General features: G+C 32.7%; 1 protein-coding gene across 5 annotated transcripts in view; it reads right to left on the bottom strand.

Moving 5' to 3' along the window:
• Window positions 1-24,882, bottom strand: part of LOC145260464 (mesoderm induction early response protein 1-like) — a 40,042-nt gene that overhangs the window by 2,311 nt on the left and 12,849 nt on the right. Inside the window, exons 4-13 of one of the 5 annotated variants that reach the window (XM_080118546.1) lie at window positions 20,361-20,417; window positions 16,357-16,615; window positions 15,473-15,552; window positions 9,030-9,099; window positions 8,440-8,496; window positions 7,761-7,858; window positions 4,653-4,734; window positions 3,553-3,636; window positions 356-450; window positions 116-243 (exon numbers count right to left, since the gene is read on the bottom strand). In XM_080118546.1, coding sequence (XP_079974672.1) covers window positions 116-243; window positions 356-450; window positions 3,553-3,636; window positions 4,653-4,734; window positions 7,761-7,858; window positions 8,440-8,496; window positions 9,030-9,099; window positions 15,473-15,552; window positions 16,357-16,615; window positions 20,361-20,417 — 1,010 coding nt within the window. Of the gene's footprint in view, window positions 1-115; window positions 244-355; window positions 451-3,552; window positions 3,637-4,652; window positions 4,735-7,760; window positions 7,859-8,439; window positions 8,497-9,029; window positions 9,100-15,472; window positions 15,553-16,356; window positions 16,749-20,360; window positions 20,418-24,882 lie in introns of those variants that run through there. The other 4 variants (XM_080118565.1, XM_080118556.1, XM_080118584.1 and 1 more) reach the window with 4 other exon arrangements.

The raw sequence follows: 24,882 nt of genomic DNA, 5'->3' as shown, positions 1-24,882 counted from the left end.
CTATATATATATATATATATATATAAATAAAAAGAATCCGTCATCAACCGCTCTATGCAAACAGATAAGTGTATGCAGAACACAACCATGCATATCTTATTAAAAGGAAACTTACGTAATACCCGGATGTAAAGCATATTTCTTTTTCTCAATTCGATTTTTATTAGCAAATATGTCATGTCGTTCGGTTTTCTTCCAAAGATAATAAAACTGTACCAGTTCACCAACAGATCGAGTTCGCACCTGAAAGAGAAACATTTTTAGGTTAATCAAGATAAAAAAAAGTATTAAAGTTAATGATTAGATGAATCAAACGAGATGTTTTGAAGATTTGTTTGAAGAGTTAAAAACTTACTTTGTGTAACTGTATGAGGTGGAAATCTTTGCCATATGTACGAAGACCATTTTCAAAGTTTCTGCATTCCTCTTCTGACCAAAGACTCATAGGGTCTGAAAAAGAACAAAACACGACTAAATGAAGATTAAAACAAAATGGAAGGAAAAAAAAACACCTCAAAAAAAACAAAAAAAGTTTTTTTTTTCACAAAGAAAACACAAAAAATTATCTAAATTTGAAGTTTAATGAACAGTTAAACGTAACGGCAGCTTTATCATGGCCAAGTGTACTTTGGATGATCAGTGCTTGTGCAGAATAGTGGATTTTGAATCTAACACATTTCAGGTGAAAACATTAATATCTACTATGTGTCTAAAAATTCAATTCCAAAAATTACAAAAAACAACCCAGTAGATGTGCCAGATCCAGTTAAAAAAATCATCTACAATAATCGTCTGGGATTTTGTATTTTGAAATGGCTGATAAAATTGACCAACTGCAGTTACCTCTCCTGGATTTTGAGAACTTTTCCACACTAGCACACAATAAAACTATAAATTGATAAAGTGAATAAATTTTATTTTTTACTTGTAATCACTTTTCATAATTTTTGGAATTTATACTAATTTTGACATGACATGCAATAATGAATAATGTTTTCGGACGAAATGTATTTAATTCAAAATCCACTAATCTACACAAGCACCAGATGATCACAAGGTCAGTCAATTCAGTCAGCTACACAAGCACCTAAAACCAGGAACAGATTTCTTTTGATCCACAAACATTTGGACAAAAAAAAAAAAAAAATGCATGTTATTGTGCAGTATGTCTCTGAACATCAGATTTGCATTTGATGAACATTGTTAGAAATACAGCGTGAGAATAGCGTTAACTCATCATTTCATGAAATGCGGATAATCTTTTAGCAATTTTGTTAATCAAGAAAATATCTTTAAGAATTATTAACAGTGAATCAATTAATGAAAATTTTTGGGGTAAGCAAACAGACTCATCTCAAAACTGAAGCAATAAATTATTTTTATTAAAGAATGAATTAATTTATGATCCGAGAGGTAAGATCATTAAGATGCAAACCTCTAGTTATCTTAAACTTTTTAACTTCAAGATAACCCTGAAATTTTTTTTATAACACGGTTCACTTCATATGTCAATAACTAAATAATTAGCTTATATTATTACAATATTGCTTGATCATTAAATTCATAAATAATATTGTAATAAGACTAGAATAAATTTGAAGTTATTGTTCTTCAATGGCATGGATCTTAAAAGCTTAAATGTTTAAATTTTTCTTATCATGCTAATAATAAGGTGTTCACAAAAACATTTGTGCTTTAAAAATTAATTTTTGAAACTATGCGCTTATGAACAGCAAAGACAACACAATTTTATTTCATAACTGCAATACACTTGTCATGTGATTAAAATTCAGTGAAAAGAAGTTCTGCACCACTTTTATCTCGCTTATACCAAGATAAAAATATTGTATAGAATGCTATTAATGTCTCCTTATAAAAATATTTAACAACGTTCAATGCAGTTTTAATTCTCCATTTTCTTTTAATACAATTTATGTCATGTTTTTAAAATATTAAACTCAACCCATAATGATCAGCTTTAAATTTTATACGTGGATTTGAAACTTCAAAACACTGGCACATTTTTTCAGAACGTTTGTGTCATATGTTTAATGAATCTAGAACGATAAAAACATTTGTTTTAAATCACACATGCTGAAAACAACTGGCGACCACAAGAAGTTTTTGTGGAAATCAGCAGTTCAGAATGTTGCAATAAAAATTTTGTTTAAAGTATTTTTCTTTATAGCAGAATTAAGTGATTTTAATTGAGTTGACCTAATTATATGAAGTGAAATGGAATTAGTAGAGTTGTTATAACAGATGCACACATCCAAATATTAAGTTTTTCTAAAGAAATATTAATGTTTAAGTGACATGAAGTAAAGCTGAAACGTATTGGAAAACAATTATTTTGACAAAAAAGAAAACATTTTTATATTTGACTAAAATTTTACGTTTCTGAATTTTTGCGGTGAAGATTGGTTATTCAGACCATTGGGATTCATTCGACAACTGTTCTCATCTTGAATGTCATTTTCACATTTTAATTAATGTAACTTTCGACCTTCTTCAGGTGTATCTTGTCGAACTCAGGAATTTGGATAGAATTTTGAATGGAACACAATTTACTTCACGGAGGTAGCTTGCTCTCATTCCATCAACCACGACTGGATAGAGGTCCTAAGCAATTTGCAATTGTTAATGACTAAAACCTCTACTCAGGGTTCCATTCAAAATTCTGTCTAAATTCTCAAGTTCGGCAAGATACACCTGAAGAAGGTCGGAGGCTACATCCACCAAAACGTGAAAATGATACTCAAGCTGAGAACAGTAGTCAGATGAATCCAAATAATACGATTAAAATTTCCTTTTAAAAATCAATCCTTCGAATTGAAGATTAGTAGAAGTAGAATATGGACTAGGGTCATCAGCAGGATTACTTTTACAAAAAAACAAAAACAGAACAAAAAAACAAACAGTTTTAGTTTTTATTTTCCAGCGAAAGCAGGTTTTTTACATTTTAAAAGGGAAACTTAATTTTTTTTTTACTGTTAAATTTTCTTACATAAATTTGAGGGAAGTAGTAGTAGTCCAGCTTTTGAAATATGATGTCTAAGTTGGTAAAATAGAGAAAGGATGGGGGTATATTTTGGTGGTCAGAATTAAGAGATTATAAAAAGGTGAGTGAAGCCATCATCAATAAAGAAAAATCTGTTCAAATGGAAAAACGGATGAAATGTTTGTTAATAAATGAGAATAACAAAAATGGCCACTTGTGACAAAGATTTAAAAATTTTAAGCAATGTTCAAAACCATCTTAAAACTTGCCAGCATTTTTAATGAAAAAGATTTTAGAAAATCTTTTACTTTGAATTTGGATCTAAGTTTTAACTTTATGAAAAGTGAAACAAGAATATCTCAGGTAAAAGATTTGAATTAAATTGAAAATTTTGAACAGTTAAATTTTCTTACTGGTATTTTATACAAAAAAAGGTTTGATATAAATATACAAAACAATAACAATAAGAAGCACCAATTTGGTTGCAAATGTGCACGCACACACACACCCGTCTCCCGTTCAAATTTGATAGAAAGCCAAGTTGTCAGTACCTATAGTTCGGGTAGATGACAGCGTGGAGTCTAAGTCAAGGTCCTCTAGCGTTGACAACAACATGTCACAAGATGATTCTTTTTCTACAAAAGAAGTTTACAGCTACAGAAATGAGGCATGAAAACTGGTTCAATGGGATTCACCCATGCACAATATTTATGCAGTACACAGTCGGGTTGCAGGCGGCAGAAACGATGACGACACGATAACGATGGCAATACAGTTACATTAATTCTGCACATCTTATACACTAACGAGATGAGAACAAACTAAGCTGGCAAGTTGAAAGAAGAAAATGTTATCGAGGGAAACCGGGTGGGAAGGGGGAAAGCCTAGAGAAGATATTAGGTGAGTTAAGATTTTTGAAGAGAAACAAGACTAAAAGAAAAACACAATTTTATTTTGCTGGCCTTGTTGAAAGAGTGTATGCAGAAAAAGATATAGGAATATAGAGTGAAAGAGGGGGGAAATAAAGGAAATCTTAGACCAAATAAAGAAAAATAATGAGACAAAAGTATTGTGTATGGGAGAGGGAATAGTTTGATTAGCAAGAAAAATAGATGTGAAAGTAGTTTCATGAAAGAGTAATTCGAGAGTTGAATGCTTGGAGAAAGAAATTTTGGAAAGAAGAGTTTTGGCCACAATTGGTTTTCAAAGCACAAACATGAACGATTGTTTGCGAGTTCTGCGTTCAAACAAATCGTACAGAGAGCGCAAGTCACTACAGCAACATGAACGAAAAGTTGCAGATATGGAATTTGGGAGCGGAATAACCCCATCCCCCACCCTGTCAACTACAGAACCCGCAGCTGCACAACATCAGCAAAAGTAACATTCAAAATAACATAGAAAAATCGATTTATTATAATTTTTTTCATTAATCATAATTTTAAAATATGGATGAAAGAATTTTAAAATCTTAAATGAAAAAAAAAGACAAGTATCTTTACGATCATTCATGACACAAAATAAAAATTTAAAAATATATCAATTCTAAATACATCAGATGCTTAAAAGATTTAAGACAAGGAATACATTCAAACATATGTATATATTTTTAAATAACACAGAACAAAATAATTCTAATAAAATAAATTACCTGTCGGAGAAACAGCTTGCATTTTCCGCCGCCGTAAGGCTTCGTCTGTGTTGTGTCCACATTGTAATAATAAGTAAAGAGCCTAAAAAAAATATGGATGACCAGAAATGTTTAAAAATGTTTTTGGGGAAAAAAAAAAAAAAAAAATTTTTTCAGTCAACATTGACTGAATGATTCAACCAAAAAGGATTCAACCAAAAACAACATTTAAATGTTGCCATAAAAATACAGCTGTGAAAGTTTTCGCAACAATCAACATGATTTGTTCTTTTACAGTTAACTGCAATCACTTTATCTTCCCATTTCACTGCAATCAAAATATCAATACTACCCGTTCCGTTTTCATTTCCAGTGCAGGGCAAATTTATTTTTGCAATAAGTTTCTTGCGCACAATAGCATTCAATACATATTTTCTCAAGAACCTCAACAATTTCACTGAACTTTCATGCAAGCTTCAACTACACAGCCTGAAATGCAACCAAATTTATGAGTTCATCATAAAACTCATCTTTTGCATCTTCACTCAACCCAAACATTGCTGTAAAAATTTTCTAACATCAACTTTTTTAATTTTTTTAATTCAATTTTCACCCCAAACAAGGCACAGTGCAACTTTGGTGTAGGGGGCTACTATAGGGGGACATAAGTTGCAGGGATATTATGAAGGGAAATGAGTAGCAAGATGTCTGTTCACATTACACTTGAACTTCTGCACGTCAGTACAATTGGGGAAGCAGGATCCTGGAAGGGAGTTCCAAAGTCTAGCAGTTCTGGGAAGAAACTATCGGAGTAGAAGGCTTTCTTACATCTAGGGATCTCTACTGCGTAGAGGTGGGATTTAGCTGCTTGTCGGGTTTGTCAGGAGTATTTACGTTGAAGGGGTACAAGTGCTTGTAGTTCGTCAGAGCATTCACGTACTTGTAGAACAGGCCGAGGGATGCAACATTTCATCGATTGGACAGAGGCTGAAGCTTATATGACAGTTCAGAACCTATTAGGTTGGCGACTCTTTTGAACCCTATCCAAGAGTGAGAGACTAGTAGCAGATGCACCAGCCCAAAAGTGACAACGATACTCTATACATGGGCGAATGATGGCCTCATAGAGATACAGGATACTTTCAGGCATAAGTAGTTTTCTAGTACGGTAGAGAGAGCCCATCTTCTTCGCAGTAGCCTTGGCAATGCTCTCAATGTATCTGTTCCAACTCATGTTCCCTGTGAATGTTAGGCTGAGGAGTTTAAAGGAAGTACTTTCAGGTAATGTCTTTGGCCATTGCTATTAGTGGTAGAGAAGATTTCTTGTAATTATTGAAGGAAACAAGTTCAATCTTAACAGTATTGAATGTGACCATCCATTTTTGTCCTCATTCCACTACAGATTGGAGGTCTTCCTCTAGTGTTTCTGCCATTGCCTTAGATATGTTCATTTGTTTTCCTCTCGTGCCTGTATTGTGGTGTCATCAACAAATATACCCATCTCAGAGACAATTTTATCAGGTCATTTATGAATATTAGGAATAAAGGTCCAAGAATAGACCCCCTGAGGTACTCTCGCATTTATATAATATTGTTTAGATGTAAAACCGTCGAGGACTACCTGGATTCTTCTTAACGAGGTAATTACGTTATGTATTCTTTCAGTGACACCATATGATCTGTTTTTACTGAGAAATCGTGCCACACCCCGTCAAAAGCCCTAGACATATCAAGGGCTACCGCCCTACTCTCACCTGCTTTGTCCAATGAATGGTATATATGTTCAGTTAGGATATCTGCTGTGCAACCGGCTTGCCTAAATCCATATTGATGGTCGGTCAAAAGTTTAGCAGCTGTAAGGTGATGGACTAGAACTTGATTAATTCCGTCCAAGGATGGAATACTGTTGCCATATCTGGGCAGGAGTTGCTAAAAACAGCCCATCCTGCCTTGACAGAGTACAAAATAGACTTCGTGGCTTAGTGGGGGATGACCTTTTCTCTACCCTGCAACTTCTCTCCCACAGAAGAGACGTTGCGAGCCTATCCTTGTTTTATCGTTATTTCCATGGCAGGTGCTCGTTTGAACTCCAATCTCTGGTCCCCCCCTCGCCAATCTTTCACGAAAAACACCCATCTAGCTGAATCCACTGTGAAAAATTTCCCCACTCTTTATCTGTGCCCAAATCAAAACGCGGATTCCACGAACAAAGCTTCTTTCTTAGAACTGCACGCCTGTGGAACTGTTCCGTCTGTCTGCTTCCCACTGGACTACAACTTGGATGTCTTCAAGTCCAACGTTAACAAATTCCTATTGAACCGCCCCCTTAAGTAAATACTTCATCAAATCTCCTCACTAATGTAATGTACTTGCAATAACCCTTATCCCTGAGTGGCTTCCGGGCCTTGATAAGTGGTGATCACTGTGTAAAAAAAAAAAAAAAAAAAAAATTATGGACTCAAATAATTTGGGGAAAAGCAGGAGGAGGCTAATTGGGTGATAACTTAATGGGTCAGTTCTTTCACCAGAATTCTTGAAAACTGGTACCCTAGAAGCAGTTTTCCAGCAGTCAGGAAAGCACTTCAATGTTTTAATCACTTACATGACCGACTTCAATCACTTTATCAACTCATTTCTTTGTAATAAAAATAGTAACACGACCTGTTCTGGTTTTAGTTACAATCCAAACAGTTTATATCTTTTTTACAATCATTCTGACAGATTTACTTTTACATCAAAAAATGCTTCTAAAGCAGTGAAACATTTCAAAATGGATGAAACATGTTTCCTCCTTGAGACAAGCAAAAGAATATTTTGAAACTTTATTCAAACTTTCGACTTAAAATAAGTTATCAAGGTAAGAACTTTTTATGGCTTCTGTATTCTTTGTTTTAAGAATTGGTGGTGGGGGGGGATTGTTTAGGTAAGGGGAATATCACAATTACATATTGTAACTTATTATAGCCGATTTTGATGATTATTTGACCCCCTCCCCCTACTCTAGGTGTAAAGATGATATAAACTAAAAGTTTCTAATCGAGTGATTTGAAAAGACAGATTGACTTGTATCTTTATGTATAATTATTTTGGTGTTTAAGCAAAATGTTTAATCCTTAAAAGTATTCTGACCTGTTCGTCATCTTTGATGTGTTTTCCTGTTGGTACTTCATTTACTCCGTCTGAATTTGACATGCTCTGCGCATGGAACTGTTCAAGATAAGTACATACTACAAAAAGAAAAGAAAATATTCAAGCAGAAAAGTTATTTCTAGTGAAATTATCTGAAGTTGGTTTTGTTTATATAAAACAAAACAAGAAAATTAAAATGTTCAAATCCTTGACTCAAAGGTTTTTTCTATGAAATGGCAAACATATTAGTCAAATTAATAACTACGTGCACCACAAGAATCTAACATTTTTATAAAAAAAGAAAAAAGAAAAGTAAATCCAAAACCAAAATTGCTACTTAAACACTAGATTCCTTTCTGGTAAATTTTTTTCTTGGAGAGAAGAAGGAGAAAAAAGATACTGAATCAAAATTAGTTTCATCACTGCAATACATATTCTATTTAAAAAAAAAAAAAAAAAAAAAAAAAAAAAAAAGTTTGATGTGTTACCACCAAGTAGGGAAACGGATATGCAAGTTTTCTTTAAACGTAACTAAGAAAAATTACAGATAAGTTAACATGAAACTTGTTCAAGAAGACAAAATATTAATCAAAGCATATATAAAAATTGTCTATGAAAAGTTGATATTTTCACAGACAATTTTGGTATGGGTGACTCAAGTAAATAAAAAGATATTAACCTTCAGTATCTTGCAATTTGCTTGCATCCCACAATAACCGATCTTCATTTTCATAGGCTGTAGAAAAAAAAATAAAATAAAAAAGTTCACATGAAAATCGATTCAAGAAAAATTTGACTAAAAAAATACATCTTTAAGAAAATAAATTTAAAAAAAGAAAAAGTTAATTTTGTTGAAAATAATGAATTGCATTAAGTACAAAATTATTAATGATCAAGTCATATTATGAAAAGAAATTTTTGTCATCATCATTAATTTTGTTATATCCTGAGAAATTCTCAGTCCCAAGGTCATTGGGTGTATGCTGCCAACCAGATACTGATAGCAAAATCTGTGACTGAAAAAGCATCCGTTTAACTACACCCTACGGATAAGTCTCCAATCCAATCAGTGGTGCTGGATCAATCTGAATACGGATGAAAACGGCGAATAGGATGATTGTTGAAGTGTGAATGGTCTTCAACGAACTTGGAAGATAGTTCAGACATTGTGTGACATGGGTTGCATTCATTTGAATAGAATAGGAATTAACCAAACAATTATGTTAGGACCTAAACAAGTATAAGAAACAATAGAAAAGAAAAACTCACCTGGCGCATCACCATATTTACTAAGGCCTTCAGGAACTTGTGCCTGATAGTCATGTCCTACTTGTATTACCTGAGGAAAAACAAAGCATAAGCAAATAAAGTAAAAATTCAAGTTCCGTTGGAAAATATATTAGTATAAAAATATACTTATAGCAAGTGAGCTGCACACAAACATTTTGGGTTTTATTAAGCCTGTTTTATAGACAGTATTTTTTATTTATTTTTAATAGTCATGTTTAACCAAACAAGGCATATCGCAACTTGGAGGTAAAGGCCGATTATATGGAACGCTGTTTAGGAGACAAGCAAAATGTGGGTTTAGATTACATGTAAACATTTGCGTGTCAGTAGAATCAAGGAAAAAAGCAACTTGATTCCAAAGTATAGCAGTTTGAGAGAAGAAAATATTAGAGTAGGAAGCTTTCTGGCATCTAGGGACGTTTTTGCTGAACGGGTAATGTCGAGGGTATGTACGTTGAGAGGGGTTACAAGTGTAACGAGTTAATCAGAGCACATTCCATTAAGATACTTGTAAAACAGGCACAAGGATGCAACATTGCAGCGAGGGGACAGTTGGATTTTTGCTGATAATGCAAGATTTATTAAATGTGATACTCTTTTTTTAAGCTTATCGCAGAATGAGAGACCAGTGGTAGACACACCAGTCCAGGCATGGCAACAACACTCCATGCATGTGCGAATTGTATACACGTAGAAGTCATCCAAAAAAGAGAACATATATACCATTCACTGGACAAAGCGGGGGAAGGCAGAGCGGTAGCTCTAGATATATCTAAGGCTTTTGACAGGGTATGGCATGAGGGTCTCCTCAGGAAAATCAGATCATACGGTATCACTGGTAGAATACTTAACATAATTAAATCCTTCTTAGATAAGAGAAAAATCCAGGTTGTCCTCGACGGTCGTACATCTAAACAATATGATATAAATGCGGGGGTGCCCCAGGGTTCTATCCTTGGACCTCTATTGTTCCTGATATTCATAAATGACCTCCCCGACAAAATTGCCTCTGAGATGGGTATATATGCTGATGACACTACACTCTATGGCAGGCACGACAGGAAGACGAATGAACACATTTCTAAAGAAATGGCAGAAACACTAGAGGAAGACCTCCAATCTGTAGTGGAATGGGGACAAAAGTGGTTGGTCGCGTTCAATGCTGCCAAGACTAAACTAGTTTCATTCAATAATTACAAGAAACCCTCTCTACCACCAATAGCAATGGCCAACGACTCTTTATCTGAGAGTCCATCTTTCAAACTCCTTGGCCTAACGTTCACAGGAAACATGAGTTGGAACAATTACATTGAAGGCATTGCCAGGGCCGCCGCAAGAAAGGTAGGCTCTCTCTACCGTGCTAGACAACTACTAACACCCGAAAGTATCCTGTACCTCTATAAGGCAACCATTCGCCCATGTATGGAGTATTGCTGCCACATCTGGGCTGGTGCATCTGCTACTAGTCTCTCGCTCCTTGACAAGGTTCAAAAGAGAGTCGCAAACCTGATAGGCCCTGAACTGGCATCTAAGCTTCAGCCTCTGTCCCATCGACGAAATGTTGCGTCCGTCTGCCTGTTCTACAAGTATTTTAATGGTGAATGCTCTGATGAACTGCAAGCACTTGTTCCCCCACGACGTGAGCACCCTCGACAAACCCGACAGGCTGCTAAATCCCACCCCCACACTGTAGAGATCCCTAGATGTAAAAGATCTTTTTACTCCAATAGTTTCTTCCCCAGAACCGCTAGACTCTGGAATTCCATTCCAGGTCCCTGCTTCCCCAACAGTACTGACGTGCAGAAGTTCAAGTGTAACGTGAACCGACATCTTGCTGCCCAAATCCCTACATAGTACCCCAGTAGTTGTTGCCCCTGATAGTAGCCCCCTACACCAAAGTGGCAATTTGCCTTGTTTGGGGTGAAAATGTAATAAAAAAAAAAAAAAAAAGAAAAAAAAAAAAAAAAAAAAAAAAAAAAGTGGAGTTAACTGTTTATATCAAAAGACAACAGCATCCATAAACCAGGAAGAAAGTTGATTGACTCGAGACTACTGAAAGAGAAGGCCTGTTAACTGAAAAATGACATCACGTTGTTGTAGCAAAATGTAGGCAATTGGAGATAGTGTTTGCTTGATTTTTGAAAATGGTTTTTCATTAAGTTGTGCCAGAATATTACAAATAATACAATTTAGTTGAATGTTTGACATTAGTCTGAATAATAAACATCATTAATCCTCATCTAAAATCTCAACTAAATTATCGTGATTTTGTTTTAGTTCGATTCAACAATATTTCTTCACCAGTAACTTTTATAGTTTGTATTTAAATTATTTGTTTGAATTTGATTCCATTTTTAGTTTTTGTATTTTATGTTTTCATTGTTAAAATTATTTTTTGTTCGTTTTCATTGTTAAAATTATTTTTTGTTCGTTTTCATTGTTAAAATTATTTTTTGTTCGTTTTCATTGTTAAAATTATTTTTTGTTCGTTTTCATTGTTAAAATTATTTTTTGTTCGTTTTCATTGTTAAAATTATTTTTTGTTCGTTTTCATTGTTAAAATTATTTTTTGTTCGTTTTCATTGTTAAAATTATTTTTTGTTCGTTTTCATTGTTAAAATTATTTTTTGTTCGTTTTCATTGTTAAAATTATTTTTTGTTCGTTTTCATTGTTAAAATTATTTTTTGTTCGTTTTCATTGTTAAAATTATTTTTTGTTCGTTTTCATTGTTAAAATTATTTTTTGTTCGTTTTCATTGTTACAATTATTTTTTGTTCGTTTTCATTGTTAAAATTATTTTTTGTTCGTTTTCATTGTTAAAATTATTTTTTGTTCGTTTTCATTGTTACAATTATTTTTTGTTCGTTTTCATTGTTAAAATTATTTTTTGTTCGTTTTCATTGTTAAAATTATTTTTTGTTCGTTTTCATTGTTAAAATTATTTTTTGTTCGTTTTCATTGTTAAAATTATTTTTTGTTCGTTTTCATTGTTAAAATTATTTTTTGTTCGTTTTCATTGTTAAAATTATTTTTTGTTCGTTTTCATTGTTAAAATTATTTTTTGTTCGTTTCATTGTTAAAATTATTTTTATTGTTTTTGTTTATTCCCTAAATTCATGATTCAGTTTTGTCCATATTTGAGTATACCCGGCTTTCAGCTTATATAATTGTACATAGATAATTGTTATATTTTATAAAGTTCAGTTTCAGTATTAATTTAATTCCTTTCTTTTTTTTTAAATATTCTAATGTTCTTTTTCAAAAAGCTCTCATCCATTACTGACTGTTTGACAAACCTTACCTACATTGCGGAATGTCATTTTTCAGTTACCAGGCCTTCTCTTTTGGTGGTCTCTATTGGGCCCTTTAACATTTTATCTAGATCACAGATGACCCTTTGGATCATGGATTGACTACTAGATGAACTTGGTCAGATGAGTATGCATGTATGAAACTTAAAATGTGTGTGCATCAAATATATAAAATATTGAAATTCCAATCTATGTCAACAATTACAAACTATATCTGCTCCAATCTTTTTATTTTGTTAAATATAAAAAGACGCTTCACGATTTACATTAGTTCTTTTCATTGGCTACTTATCTTTGTTAAATAAAAAGTTGTATTTTTTTTAATTACCAATTCTAATGGCATCAAAATTATATCGTTTTTAAGCAATTCTTCAATGCTTCATTTTAAAGTGATTTCTTCATTTGTTTCTTTTTAAATTTTATTTCAGACTGTGAACCCCAACAAAATAACGTATTTTAACCTAGTAGATATACTAAAAAGTTTCCATTCCTTCACACCTATTCAGACTTTCCTATTTTTCATTTGAAAGCAAATTTATGTGTATCTGGTTAAAATCTGTATTAAATTTCGAATGAAACCTTATATTAAATCCATGGGACTAACATACTCTCATTCCATTAGGCATGATTGAGTAAGAGTCCTAACCAAGTCTACTTTAAGTATTGCCCACACTGAGGATTTAACCAGCAACCCCTAAAAGAGTGTAACTTACAACTGAATTTGACCAAGTACTTTATCCACTAGTCTTTACAGATTTCTGAGTTAGACAAGATAAACCTGAACATGGTCGGATGTAACATTGGCCGAAAAGTTGCAAGAATAACATTCAAGATAAAAGAACAAATAATCCAAACGATCAACCATCATCTGAAAAATTGAGAAACATGAAGTTTTATTTTCTAACTTTTTGATTAACTGAACTAATAAAAATGGCACAAATTATTTTTTTGGTTATAGTCAGTTAACATACTTCCTAACTTCAAGCATAGCACTACCAAAAGTGGTGAAAAGGCAAATTAGTTTCTTCACTTCTGTTTTTCTTCAATATTACTGTGAAGCGATTTATTGAAATAAAATATAAGAAAAAGACATTAGTGAAACGTATACAAAAACATAACAAAATTATATAGATAAAACTAACACAATTAGTCTTTATTAAATAGCTCATTACTTAGAAAGATTTTAAAAAGTGTTTAACAATTATAAAAAAAAAAAAAATAAAATTAAAAAAAATTCAATAATTCTTAATCAAAATAAGACCCAAACAAAACTTTCAATGATTATTAAATAAAAAATAATGATTGGAAAAACGTAATAAAAAAAGAGTACATGCACAAGGAGGATATAGGGCCAAGAGAAAAAACGCGAAGGAATTGATTTGCCTTGTCACTGCTTCAGGTAGTGCTACACCGGAAGTTAAGTATGTTAGTTGACTATAACCTATTTTTCTTACAATCTCTCAGTACAGACCAATAAGTCTCCTGTGTGTCATGAGTAAGTTGTTGGAATCCATATTAAATAAAGAAGTAGTCAACCACCTCAACAGAAACAACCTTCATGCAATATGGTTTCTGCTCTGCAAGATCTACAACAGATGTGCTAATGGTTATATCACATAGGATTAGTGAATCTCTTGACAAAGGTTTCCTTTCCAGGGCAATTGCTCTTGACATATTGAAGGCCTTCGAAAAGGTATGGCATAAGGGCCTACTTCACAAGATTTCCAGCTACAGTATTACTGGAAATGTTTTCTCAATCATTAAATCATTTCTCTCTGATAGGGTCATAAGAGTAGTGGTTGATGGGTAGAAATCAGAGGCCCACAGTATTAATGCTGGAGTCCCTCAGGGGTCAATCCTGGGCCCAACTCTCTTCCTGATCTACATCAATGATCTCCCTAAACACATACTTAAATCATTCGTTGACATCTATGCTGATGACACGACCATCTATGGCAACACATCAAAGGTCATAAATGACAAAGTTCTCTCTAATTCTCTCTCCTCTGATCTTGAACGCGTGGTACAATGGAAGAGGTGGCTGGTCACTTTTAATGCATCTAAAACCAAGCTTCTATCTGTACATCATCAACGCTCTGATCCTCATCTGGCATCAATTGAAATGGATGGCTCTCGTCTTGGGGAGGCTCTCTGTTTTGACAAGCTTCTGGGTTTGACCTTTACTCCTGATCTGAAATAGAACACATACATCAAGTCTGTTGCCAGGGACGCTGGGAAAATGGTGGGATCCTTCTACCGCTCCAGAAGATATTTCACTACTGATGCAATTCTCTATCTTTATAAAAGCCAAGTACGTCCAAGGATAGAGTACTGCTGCCACATCTGGGCAGGAGCTGCTAAAAACAGCCTATCCTGCCTTGACAGAGTACAAAATAGACTTTGTGGCTTAGTGGGGGATGCCCTTTTTCTCTTCCCTGCAACCTCTCTAGCCTACAGAAGAGACGTTGTGAGCCTGTCTCTGTTTTATCGTTATTTCCATGGCAAGTGCTCATCTGAGCTCAAATCCCTCGTCCTCCCTCGCCAATCTTTCACGAGAAACACCCGTCTGGCTGAAATTACTGTCAATAATTTTCCCCACTCTTTATCTGTGCCTAAATCCAAACGTAGATTCCATGAGCAAAGCTTCTTTCTTAGAACTGCACGCCAGTGGAACTCTCTGCCGCTTGCCTGTTTCCCACCTGACTACAACTTGGACGTCTTCAAGTCCAACATAAACAAACTCCTGACAAACCACCCCCTTAAGTTAGACACTCTATCAAAACCCCCAATACTAATGATTACCACAATACTATCTCATTGATTACTGTACACGCAATAACCCTTATCCCTGAGTGGCCTTCGGGCCTTGATAAGTGGTGACCCCCATGTAAAAAAAAAACAAAAAAAAAAACAAAAAAAACAAATCGGGAGTATAGTTACTATCATTCCCACAGCCACAGACTAATGTGAAGGCCTCATCTGTAGGTTAAATAAAATTTGTTCAGAGCATGCAACTAAACTGTCTTTGGACAAGGTATTCATCTCTACACGACCCCAAAAGAGTGATAAGAAGAAAGTGGAAAATCTTGCAAAGTGATAAGCATATTTACCTTTTTCCAATCTTCTTCGTTTTCTGGCTGATAATCATAATCATCTGGGTCATCGTCTTCGCTACCCGTCTGACTGTGAGCTAAAATTATAAAAAATTAGTCATACGTTAATGGAAAGCCATTAAACATATTCATTTATATATTTTCAAGTAGATTTATGGAGACAAAAAAAAAAAAAAAAAAAAAAAAATGGAGGAATTGATTGTTTAGTTTAAAATGCAACTTTAAATCTATGACAATAAACAATTTGTATGATTTTAGCAACAGAAATTAATTTGACTTATTTGGTAAATTTCTAATAGATACAGTCAGATTTTGAAAATTGGACCTAAATAACATTTAATCTGAGAAATAAATCTTTGCTTTTGACGAGCAAATTTTCAATTGTTATTGTTGTACTATGTTATTGGCAATAATGTACTTTAGGAAGGATTTTTACATAATCATCTAATAAAAAAAATCAGTTTACATCAGTAAAAAAACAAACAAAAGCACTACTTATGTTTCAAGGTTTCTCTTCATACTTTGTGACATTTTTCTAAACAGTATCTTTATGCTTTAAGCATATCAAAATAATTAAAAAAAAAAAAAAAAAAATCATTTTCAATTGAAGAATATAGAATGTATAAACACCATACAGCTAAAATATTTTTTCATCTTCTGTATAAGTTTAAAAACATGCAAAGTGTTGTTTGATAAAAAGATAAAAATTGCAAAAAAGTTCTAAATATAAAAAACAATTTCATTTATTTTGATTATCTAGTTCTAAGAATTACAGTATGAATCGTGCTATGGAAATATTTGGAGAAGAGGAAAATAAATCAGTTTCCCATGAGTAGGAAATGGATTTGTTCTCTCCACCCTGAAGAGAGAAAAGTGCTTACATCGCAAGAGCCTGGCTGTCTGTGAGGAAGTAACAATATTAATAAGGTCATTCACATTAGTCTCCTTGTCATCTTCATCACTGTTAGAAAGGAGGTCACGTGCAATTTCTTCTTTGTCGAGAGTCAAATCTTGATTGCTAAGAATCTCTTCCTCACTACTCGACCGAGTATCTTGTTGGTAACAGTTGGATTCGATCATTGTCGGGGTTGTGTCGTAACCGTACATGGCCAACAAATCGTCTAAAGGCATCTCACCTTCCTGAAAAGACAAAGAAGATAAAAAAAAGGGAGGGAAAAAAGGAGGGAAGGGAGGAGAGGTTAGTGGTCAATGATGAAAAGACAATTTAGTGAACAGACAAAAAACACAAACAAGTTATACTTTTCTTATTATGAGGGCAATGCTAGTTAACGATTACAGCTAGCAAGGAAAGATGCACACTCACGCAGCCATGTATACTTGTCCACGTTTGGAATTTTATAAATCAAAGAGAGAAAGCAAACAGAAAAGAAACATTTCTTTGCCATTTTTTTTTTTTTTTTAAATTATTTTTTTTACATCAAAATGCATTTTTTTTTTTTAAAATTATTTTTTTACATCAAAATGCATTGTAGCAGAACAGAGATAAAGTTACTCCTAATTGTTTAACTATTGGTGGGAGGGAGAGGGATTGGCATAAGGGACATCATTTCTGACTATGGAATCGTTTGAATTCTTATCCTGTTGAATTACACGCTAAAAATGCCCCCCCCCCAAGCAAAATTGTGATGACTTGTGTTTGATTAATTCTATAATCATTATGGTTCAAACCGAAGATATAGAAAGAATCAAAGTGTTTGCGTTAATCTAAATACCTAAAAAGTATGATAATGAGCAGGACTGATGAAGTATGGAGGAAAACCAGGGCAGTTTTTAATATGTGGGTGGGGAAGGTGTAACAAGATCCTTTTACTTTCACTGTGCCGATCCTAGCAACAGTAAAAGATCTGTCGATGAAAAACTCAACAGTTAAATGAGCCAAAAATACATATAATAAACTGCTTCAGAGATTCATATAAAAAGATAGTTTGATATAATGGCCACAGCAAGTGCAAATGACAATGCCAGAGGCAGACAGCCGAGTAAAAAGATCACTTAGAGTGTCAGATATTCCAGCAGTATTTCACCACAAGAGCTAAATCCAATGGCACAAAGAAACCCAAGACAAGCCTTAGGAAATCCAGTTTATGATGATATGATGGAGAACCATATGTCATGCGGCACCAAATATGTGAATATTTAATGGACGAAATATGTGAATATTTAATGGACCAAATAATTGTTGATTCTACAAATAGTTAATATTGCGAGGTGTTTTTGATCCTTTTCACCAGTCAAGTTGCTGAAAACTTAACTATGAAACAAGTGTATGTGTAATTTTAGAGAAAGCGTTTTGTAAAGTTATACTTCATATTTGATAAGTTGATTATTCTATATGAATTTCTATACTTTTATAAGTAATGAATTCTTTTAAGTTGTGTCGCCCTCAGAAGGGAGACATAGAAAAACGAGTAGAATTTGCCCCATTATCATTTGATGAGCAAGAAAGACGCATAAGACAATATTATTGAAATGTACAATCAGAGATTCCTTATTGAATATGGTGTTGATCAATAGTTGGTTGAGAAATTAAAAGAAATAAAACTGGTTTATTAAATATTTGGCAGCATTTTGGCAAATACTTCCCTTATTTCATCTCTGAAACCTCAACTTTAAACATTTACAAACAGAAGGTTCAAGGATTTGTTAGCCTGAATAAACAATAACCAAAGAGTTGGAAGGATAGTTTAAGTGCTGGTATTAGAAATTCATTCAAACTCAAAAGATAAATTAGGAGAGAAAGTATTAAAAAAAGATGAGATAAAATTCTTGTTTCGTTTTTGGAGGTCTTAATAATTTAAAAAAGTGGCCTTCAACAAATTTTGATTGTGAACGACTTGCATGGAAAAGGATCATTGCAATCTAGTGAGGACGACAAGGTTTCGCAGCTTGTTTTCTTCATGGAAAAATGCAAACAGTTAATGATTTTGAAAGAAAGAATTTAAAAATAAAATAATAAGCACCATCTTAGATTTGTCTAGAAAGTAATGAAAAAGAGTTGGAGAAAAAAAAAAGTGTGAAAGAGAATCTTTGAGGCCAGGAAGTAAAAGAAGCCATTTCTAATTATTTGTGATATGAAATTTAGAAGCTGTCGATTTTAGTTAACATTAAATTTCATAGCTGAAAAGTTTACAAAAAGAAAAATAAATAAAAAAGAAATTTATAAATAGTTTCTTCTACTTTCCATTGATCAAGTATGAAAAGTTATTCTAATTTCAATAAAACCGGTGACACAGCTTTAAGAAGTAATGAGAAATCTGAACGTAAAAGTTGATGAGCAGCATGTTTTTTTTTCATGTAGCAAACGATGAGAGGAAAGAGTTTCTCACATCTCTTCAAGACCAAATTGTTAGGAAGCTGGGTTTTTATTCCTCACTACCAGATGGAATAATTTGAACGAGACAATTGAAAAATAAAAAATAAAAAAATTCAATAACGTCTATGTTGATCCAATTCAACTACTCTGCACTTTTGTATCATTTTTCAATGGAATAAGCAGAGATATTCGATCGTTTAATAGAATGGTTGTCTATAGGAGAGTAAAATTTCAGCAAATGTAAAAAAAAAAATTACTTTGAAGTAAGCGATACGAGCAAGAACTTCATTTTTGTTGAGAGAATAAAAAAAGCATCTGTGATGGATGATTTTATAAAATTAATAGATCAGGGAAACTTTGTTGCTTCAGCATGTAATGTAATATTGTATGTCATGTTAGGGTTTAAAGGAATCGTTTTTAAAATTATATCTAATTATACAAATGCAATAAAGGACATTTTTGAAAGCAAATTACTAGAAAAAAAAAGAAAAAAGAAGTGGATTCACTTTTTTAATATTAAATTACAAACGCATTGAATTGGTAAAAAATGAATCTAAAATCTTTTTACAATGAAAAGATGATTATGTAAAAATGAGCAGGTTTTAAAACTCTTGCTTTAGAAATTAAAGAGACGACCATTACTAACTTCAACAATTATAATCAATTAATAATGATTACAGGGAGAGGGGTGTGGAATGAGGCTTAAAAAACTGTCGATTACTCATTTTTTATTTGTGGTCAAACAAGGAAATAAATATTAAATTGTTTGCGGCATTTTAGTCCTTTATATACAGAGAAAAAAAAGGATAGTTTAGAACGCAACCTAAAACCATTCAGTTCTTCAGATTAATGTTGCAAAACACAGAACATAATTAAAATGAGCCCAATTACCTGAAAAGGTTTCTTACGGATGTTCAAATAAAACAGTGAACTTGTTGCAACACATTAAATTGCATATTATGAATATAAAAAAAGTTAACGGTTTTTACCAAGTACAATGTTGAATTAATAATAAAAAAAGTTTTATCCATGACAACTAGCACGCTGACCACTATCAGTGGCAACATGGCCTCAAAATAACAGTTTTTAAAGTATTAAAATTTACAGATGAAGAAGTAGTAGATAATTTTAGTGGACAAAAATCTTTGCATACATTCAACACGCAACCGGCACCATCACCACCACCACCACCACCACCTCCAGCCTATGTTTATGTCATATGCGTGTTGTGGCGAAAGAACTGGTGAGACAAACAATTAAGAAATTATTAAAAAAAATAACGATGACAGCAGAAGGAAGAGTAGGTATAATAATAGGAGGAAAATCTCTCCCAAGAGATCAAACATTTCTTTAATACTTTCTTTGACAATCAATGTCTCACTTGTATGCAAATGCTTCCGAGAGGATTCCCACAAGCAGCAGATGACATATCATAGGTGGATTTTCCGAGCAACAGGCTGATTACTAAGGTGAGATAGATATATATATATAAAGAGATAGATCTCAATTTTTGTCAAATGAGAAATTGAGAGAGAGAGAGAGAGAAATTACCTTAAAAGCTGTATTTTGGCGGTCAATTTGTCCTTTCCGATGGCAATGGACAGGTGTCTGGTAATAAATTGGGTATAAATCTATTCGGTTTTGAACACTTCAACAAACTGCTTTAGACAACATTACAGTGACAACGAGTGGTTATGGAGGAACAATGAGCAAGAAGAAATGTACATGGTTGTCATGCAGTAGATTTAATAGTACTTGGCAGACGCTTTACCGTTAAACAAAACTAACAAAAAGTAATCGGCATTAAAAATTAATTTTTTTTTTTTTTAAAAAGGCATAGTAAATCTAAATCATCTAGATTTAAAGAATTGCAAAGAAATGTTAAATATTAAAAAAAAAAAAAATTAATTTCATCATCAACTTAAGTTTAATATTTTGCTGTTTGAATTTAAGTGTCATATTTTAACGAACTAGCCACTGAGATTAAAAATATATGCTTAGACAATTGTTTAATAAAAATTAAATGTTCGGACTTAATGACAAAAAGTGGCTTCAGAAAAATATTAAGGAAATTGCAACAAAGCATGAAAAAGTAAAAAAAAAAAAAAAAAAAAAAAAAAAAAAGTATTAATAAAGAAAAAATGTTAATCTATGGGAATTAAAAACGAAAAAGCCAACTTTTTCCTTTTCTTTCGAGGATATCCACATATTGTGGTAGATGTTTTTAAATATAAATGTACATTTAAATGAGGGATTATCCAATGCTCAGCTTGGGGTCGAAAAGTTTATGACTACCTCTCAAGTCGGTGACTGTTTCAAAGTCCATAGCAAAGCTTTGTTCTCGTTGGACAAAGTCACATGGTGATATACTTTATGAAAGTTATAAATTTATTCGTCAAATCTTGAAGGAATCATCTGTAATCGTTCAAGATGATGCCAGACATGATTAACTCTGCCCAACAATCGCAATATCTAATAAACCGTTTTCGTATTCTTTCCCCTTGAGACAGCCAAAGTTATGGGTGTGACACATTAAACAATTTCAAAACAGATACAAAGAAATAAAAGTGGGTTCCATTTAGTTTTCTAATTTAATAAAAGGAACTAAAAGAAAAACAAAAATAGATTGTTCTGTTGAAGTTTGGCAACTGCGTGCTGGAACATGTAAATCTGAAATGCTGTGAGGTAGATCAACCACTTCAATACAGAAAGTGTTTGAGATCTACACATGAGAAACCTTAATTCCAAAGATTTCTTCATCAAAAATAAGCACCTATCCACTTAAATTGAATGTTAGATGAATAAGGATATTTTTGTTCAGTCTATAAAATGACACACCAACACCTTCATGGGTCATTTAAAAATCTCTTTACTTGCAGAGTGATTTTGGAATTGGAAATACAGAAAAGTATAGAAAATACATGATTGGCAGAAATAAGGGTAGTAACCGATATAAACAATGAACTGCTTGAGCATCAAATATTTTTAGAAAGTTTATTTGGGAGAGTATCAATAGCTGCATGGGTGTGAAGAAAAATTTTAAGTGGGGGTGGGGGAAAAGGGGTGTGATATTGAACAGACAATAAAAAAAAAAAAAGAGAAAAAAAGGGTGAGGAGGGAGAGAAGTTTAGCAACAAGAAGCCATTTTGCAATGACTTCAACATTAACTGCAGCCACTTCAAAAAACAATGACTAACAACAATAATAAACAGTTTTACAAATTATTTTTTTTTTTAACAAAACTACAAAAGTTGTTCCGATGCTTGTTTACATTGGTGATTTTTTACACCAACACATTTCAGGTGAAAACATTACATACTTATGGGTCATAGAAAAATTAGTATAATTCCAAAAATTAGGAAAAATGATCCAGTAGAGGATGTGCTAGATGTATTTTTAATAAAAATCAGCCACAATTATGTTCTGAAATGCGCTGGTTTAAAAATGGCGGATCCATAATTTGTCAAGGATTATCTCCCTTGTTTGTCATACAGAATTAGTCGCACAACTGTTTCAAATTAAAATGTGATAAATCTTAATTAAAAAAATTTTATTTTCTCCTTTAATTTTTTTTCTACTTGATGAATTTTTCTTAATTTTTGGAATCTATATATTTATAAAAGTGAAAATATCTGTCTGTGTACATTTCCCTAACGATTTGACTTTTGAAAACTCTACCAAACTCCTTTGCTAATTTTGGGTCTAAACACTTGAAATTTTAAATGTAGGTTACTTGGACATGGATCAAACTTTTTAATTTGAATTGAGACGAAAAAAATTAATGTTAAGGGGTCAAATATTAAATTACTCAGCCAATTGTTGGTCTAAACATTTGAAATTTTACATAAAGGGTATTCAGAGATAGGGCAAGCTTTTTAATCGGTTTGGGTCGAAAATTTGAGTTGCCAAGGGGTTAAAGTTAAAAAGATTTGATCTTTGCGGTGCCAAGCAAACTACTCAGCCAATTTTGGGTCTAAAGACGTGAAATTTTAGATGTTGGTAACTTGGACATGGGTAAAACTTTAATTTGATTTGAGACCAAAATAATAAATGTTAAGGGGTCAAAGTTAAAAAAAAATTAACTTCTGAAATTACTCAACAAATTTTGGTCTAAACATTTGAAATCTTACATAAAGTGTATTAACACGTAGAGCAAGTTATAAACAGTACATAGAGCCTGAGCAAAACCGGGCTGAACTGCAAGTTTATACTAATTTCAACATGACAAATAAGTATGTAGTAATGTTTTCACCTGAAATGCGTTGGTTTAAAATATCAACAATGTAAACAAGCAATGTTGTTCCTTTTTATTTTTTAATTTAGTGAAAACTGAAAAGCCATTCTCATAAAAGTTTGGCATTAACATTTTTTTAGTAACAACTTCAATAAAAATTAAATTTTGTAGAACTTTAAATATGTTTAAAAAGATACATTTACAAAAAAAAAAAAAAAAAACATGTAAAAAAAGATGCATTTATAAAACAATACAAAAAGGAATCGAATAATTGTTCACAAGATAAATTTATTTCGGCAATTAGAAAAATTTCCTTTTAACATTAATCGTTATTCTTGGATTATTTGAACAACTATCGTCATCTTGTTATATCCACAATGTTTTGATCAACGTAACCTCAGATTTTATTAAGTTGCAGCTTTTATAACTTAAGAATCTTGGAAATACTTATGTTGACTATGCAAACAAGGTTCTCAAATTTAACTAGAAGGTTGCTATGTTCAAAACAATGTCCAAGAAGGTTACTGTGGCCAAAATGTTGCGAATAATAAGATTGGAATAGTAATTCTCATAAACAGGGTTTTCAATCTTCATCTCAAAAATTCCGAAAAGAAAATGCTTAAGAAATAATTAAAAAGAACCATTAAAAGTGAAAGTGTTGCCTAATTGATCCCAGATTATTTCCTGGAGCAATTAGGCACAACATGTCAGCAATATGCATTTTACTAAAAACAACTCAGATTTAGAGGAGGGGATATACTGACAAGTGGTTAACACAACAACAACTATGAGAAAATTCTTATTTGGAACAAAAAAGGCAATCAAATCCAAATGGATATTCATGTTTTTTAGTAAAACATTGCAAATAAAAAAGATGAATTCAAGAAAGCAACTCAAAATAAATGCAAGAGCAAAATGTATGTGAAAGAAACATGGAGAATCCGCATGCACCATGTATCACAGTGGCTGTCAATGAGTTCAAGTAAACAAGAATTCAGGATGATTTGTGAGGAAATGGCAAGAATGCAGATATTTTATATAAAAATAAAATTTTGCAAATCATTCAGATTATTTTCATGATCAAGATGTGATTTAGTTTGCCCTTTCTGCAATTCTCCATCTGCCAGAGTGGCTTGAAAGCATCTTCTACTAATGCTGAACTTATTTGCAACAAGGTTAGTGGATCATACCAGGTGCTGGTAATGTTGATCACGAGATGGTAACAATGCTTCCCGTAATACAAGATGAGGCGTTAGTCAAGGTGACAGATTTTCTATAGACACAAATTAACAAACATTTACCGACAATAAAATGTTTATGAAACATTATATATTCTGAAATGTAACGCGAGTTTTTTCCCCCATGATTTTAATTTGAATGGTTTTCTTAAAATCATAGATGGGCTTTGTTTTTAGTACTACCCTCGATCAAACGTGACATCCTAATATCTGCATTGTGCATGAACATTTTTTGGACTAATACTGCATTGCTTTGAAATCATTTTTTAACCCTTTTGATACGCACAAACATACATTTTATGCACAAGGAGCACTGATAAACGTTCATTCTTACGAACACAACAAATTGATGAGGAGGTCGAGATAATTGGGGAATTAAAAACAATATTTTCCTGTGACCACATGGTATCGTAAAAAAAAAACAAACTAATAGATACTTTTGTTTTCTTTCCCTGGAGAAATATTTTTTGTGCACAAATGAGAAAAAAAAAAAAAAAAATCATGTCATAGTTAAGTGGAGACGTTAAGAGAACAATTTCAAACAAAGCTTTCGGCATGTTATCCACAAATTTGAATTCTTTTGATAGTAAAATAGATACAA

Source organism: Euprymna scolopes, chromosome 3 (assembly GCF_053919585.1).
Source record: "Euprymna scolopes isolate OS-2025 chromosome 3, ASM5391958v1, whole genome shotgun sequence".
NCBI classification, from domain to species: domain Eukaryota; kingdom Metazoa; phylum Mollusca; class Cephalopoda; order Sepiida; family Sepiolidae; genus Euprymna; species Euprymna scolopes.
This window is presented reverse-complemented; position numbering and strand designations above follow the sequence as displayed.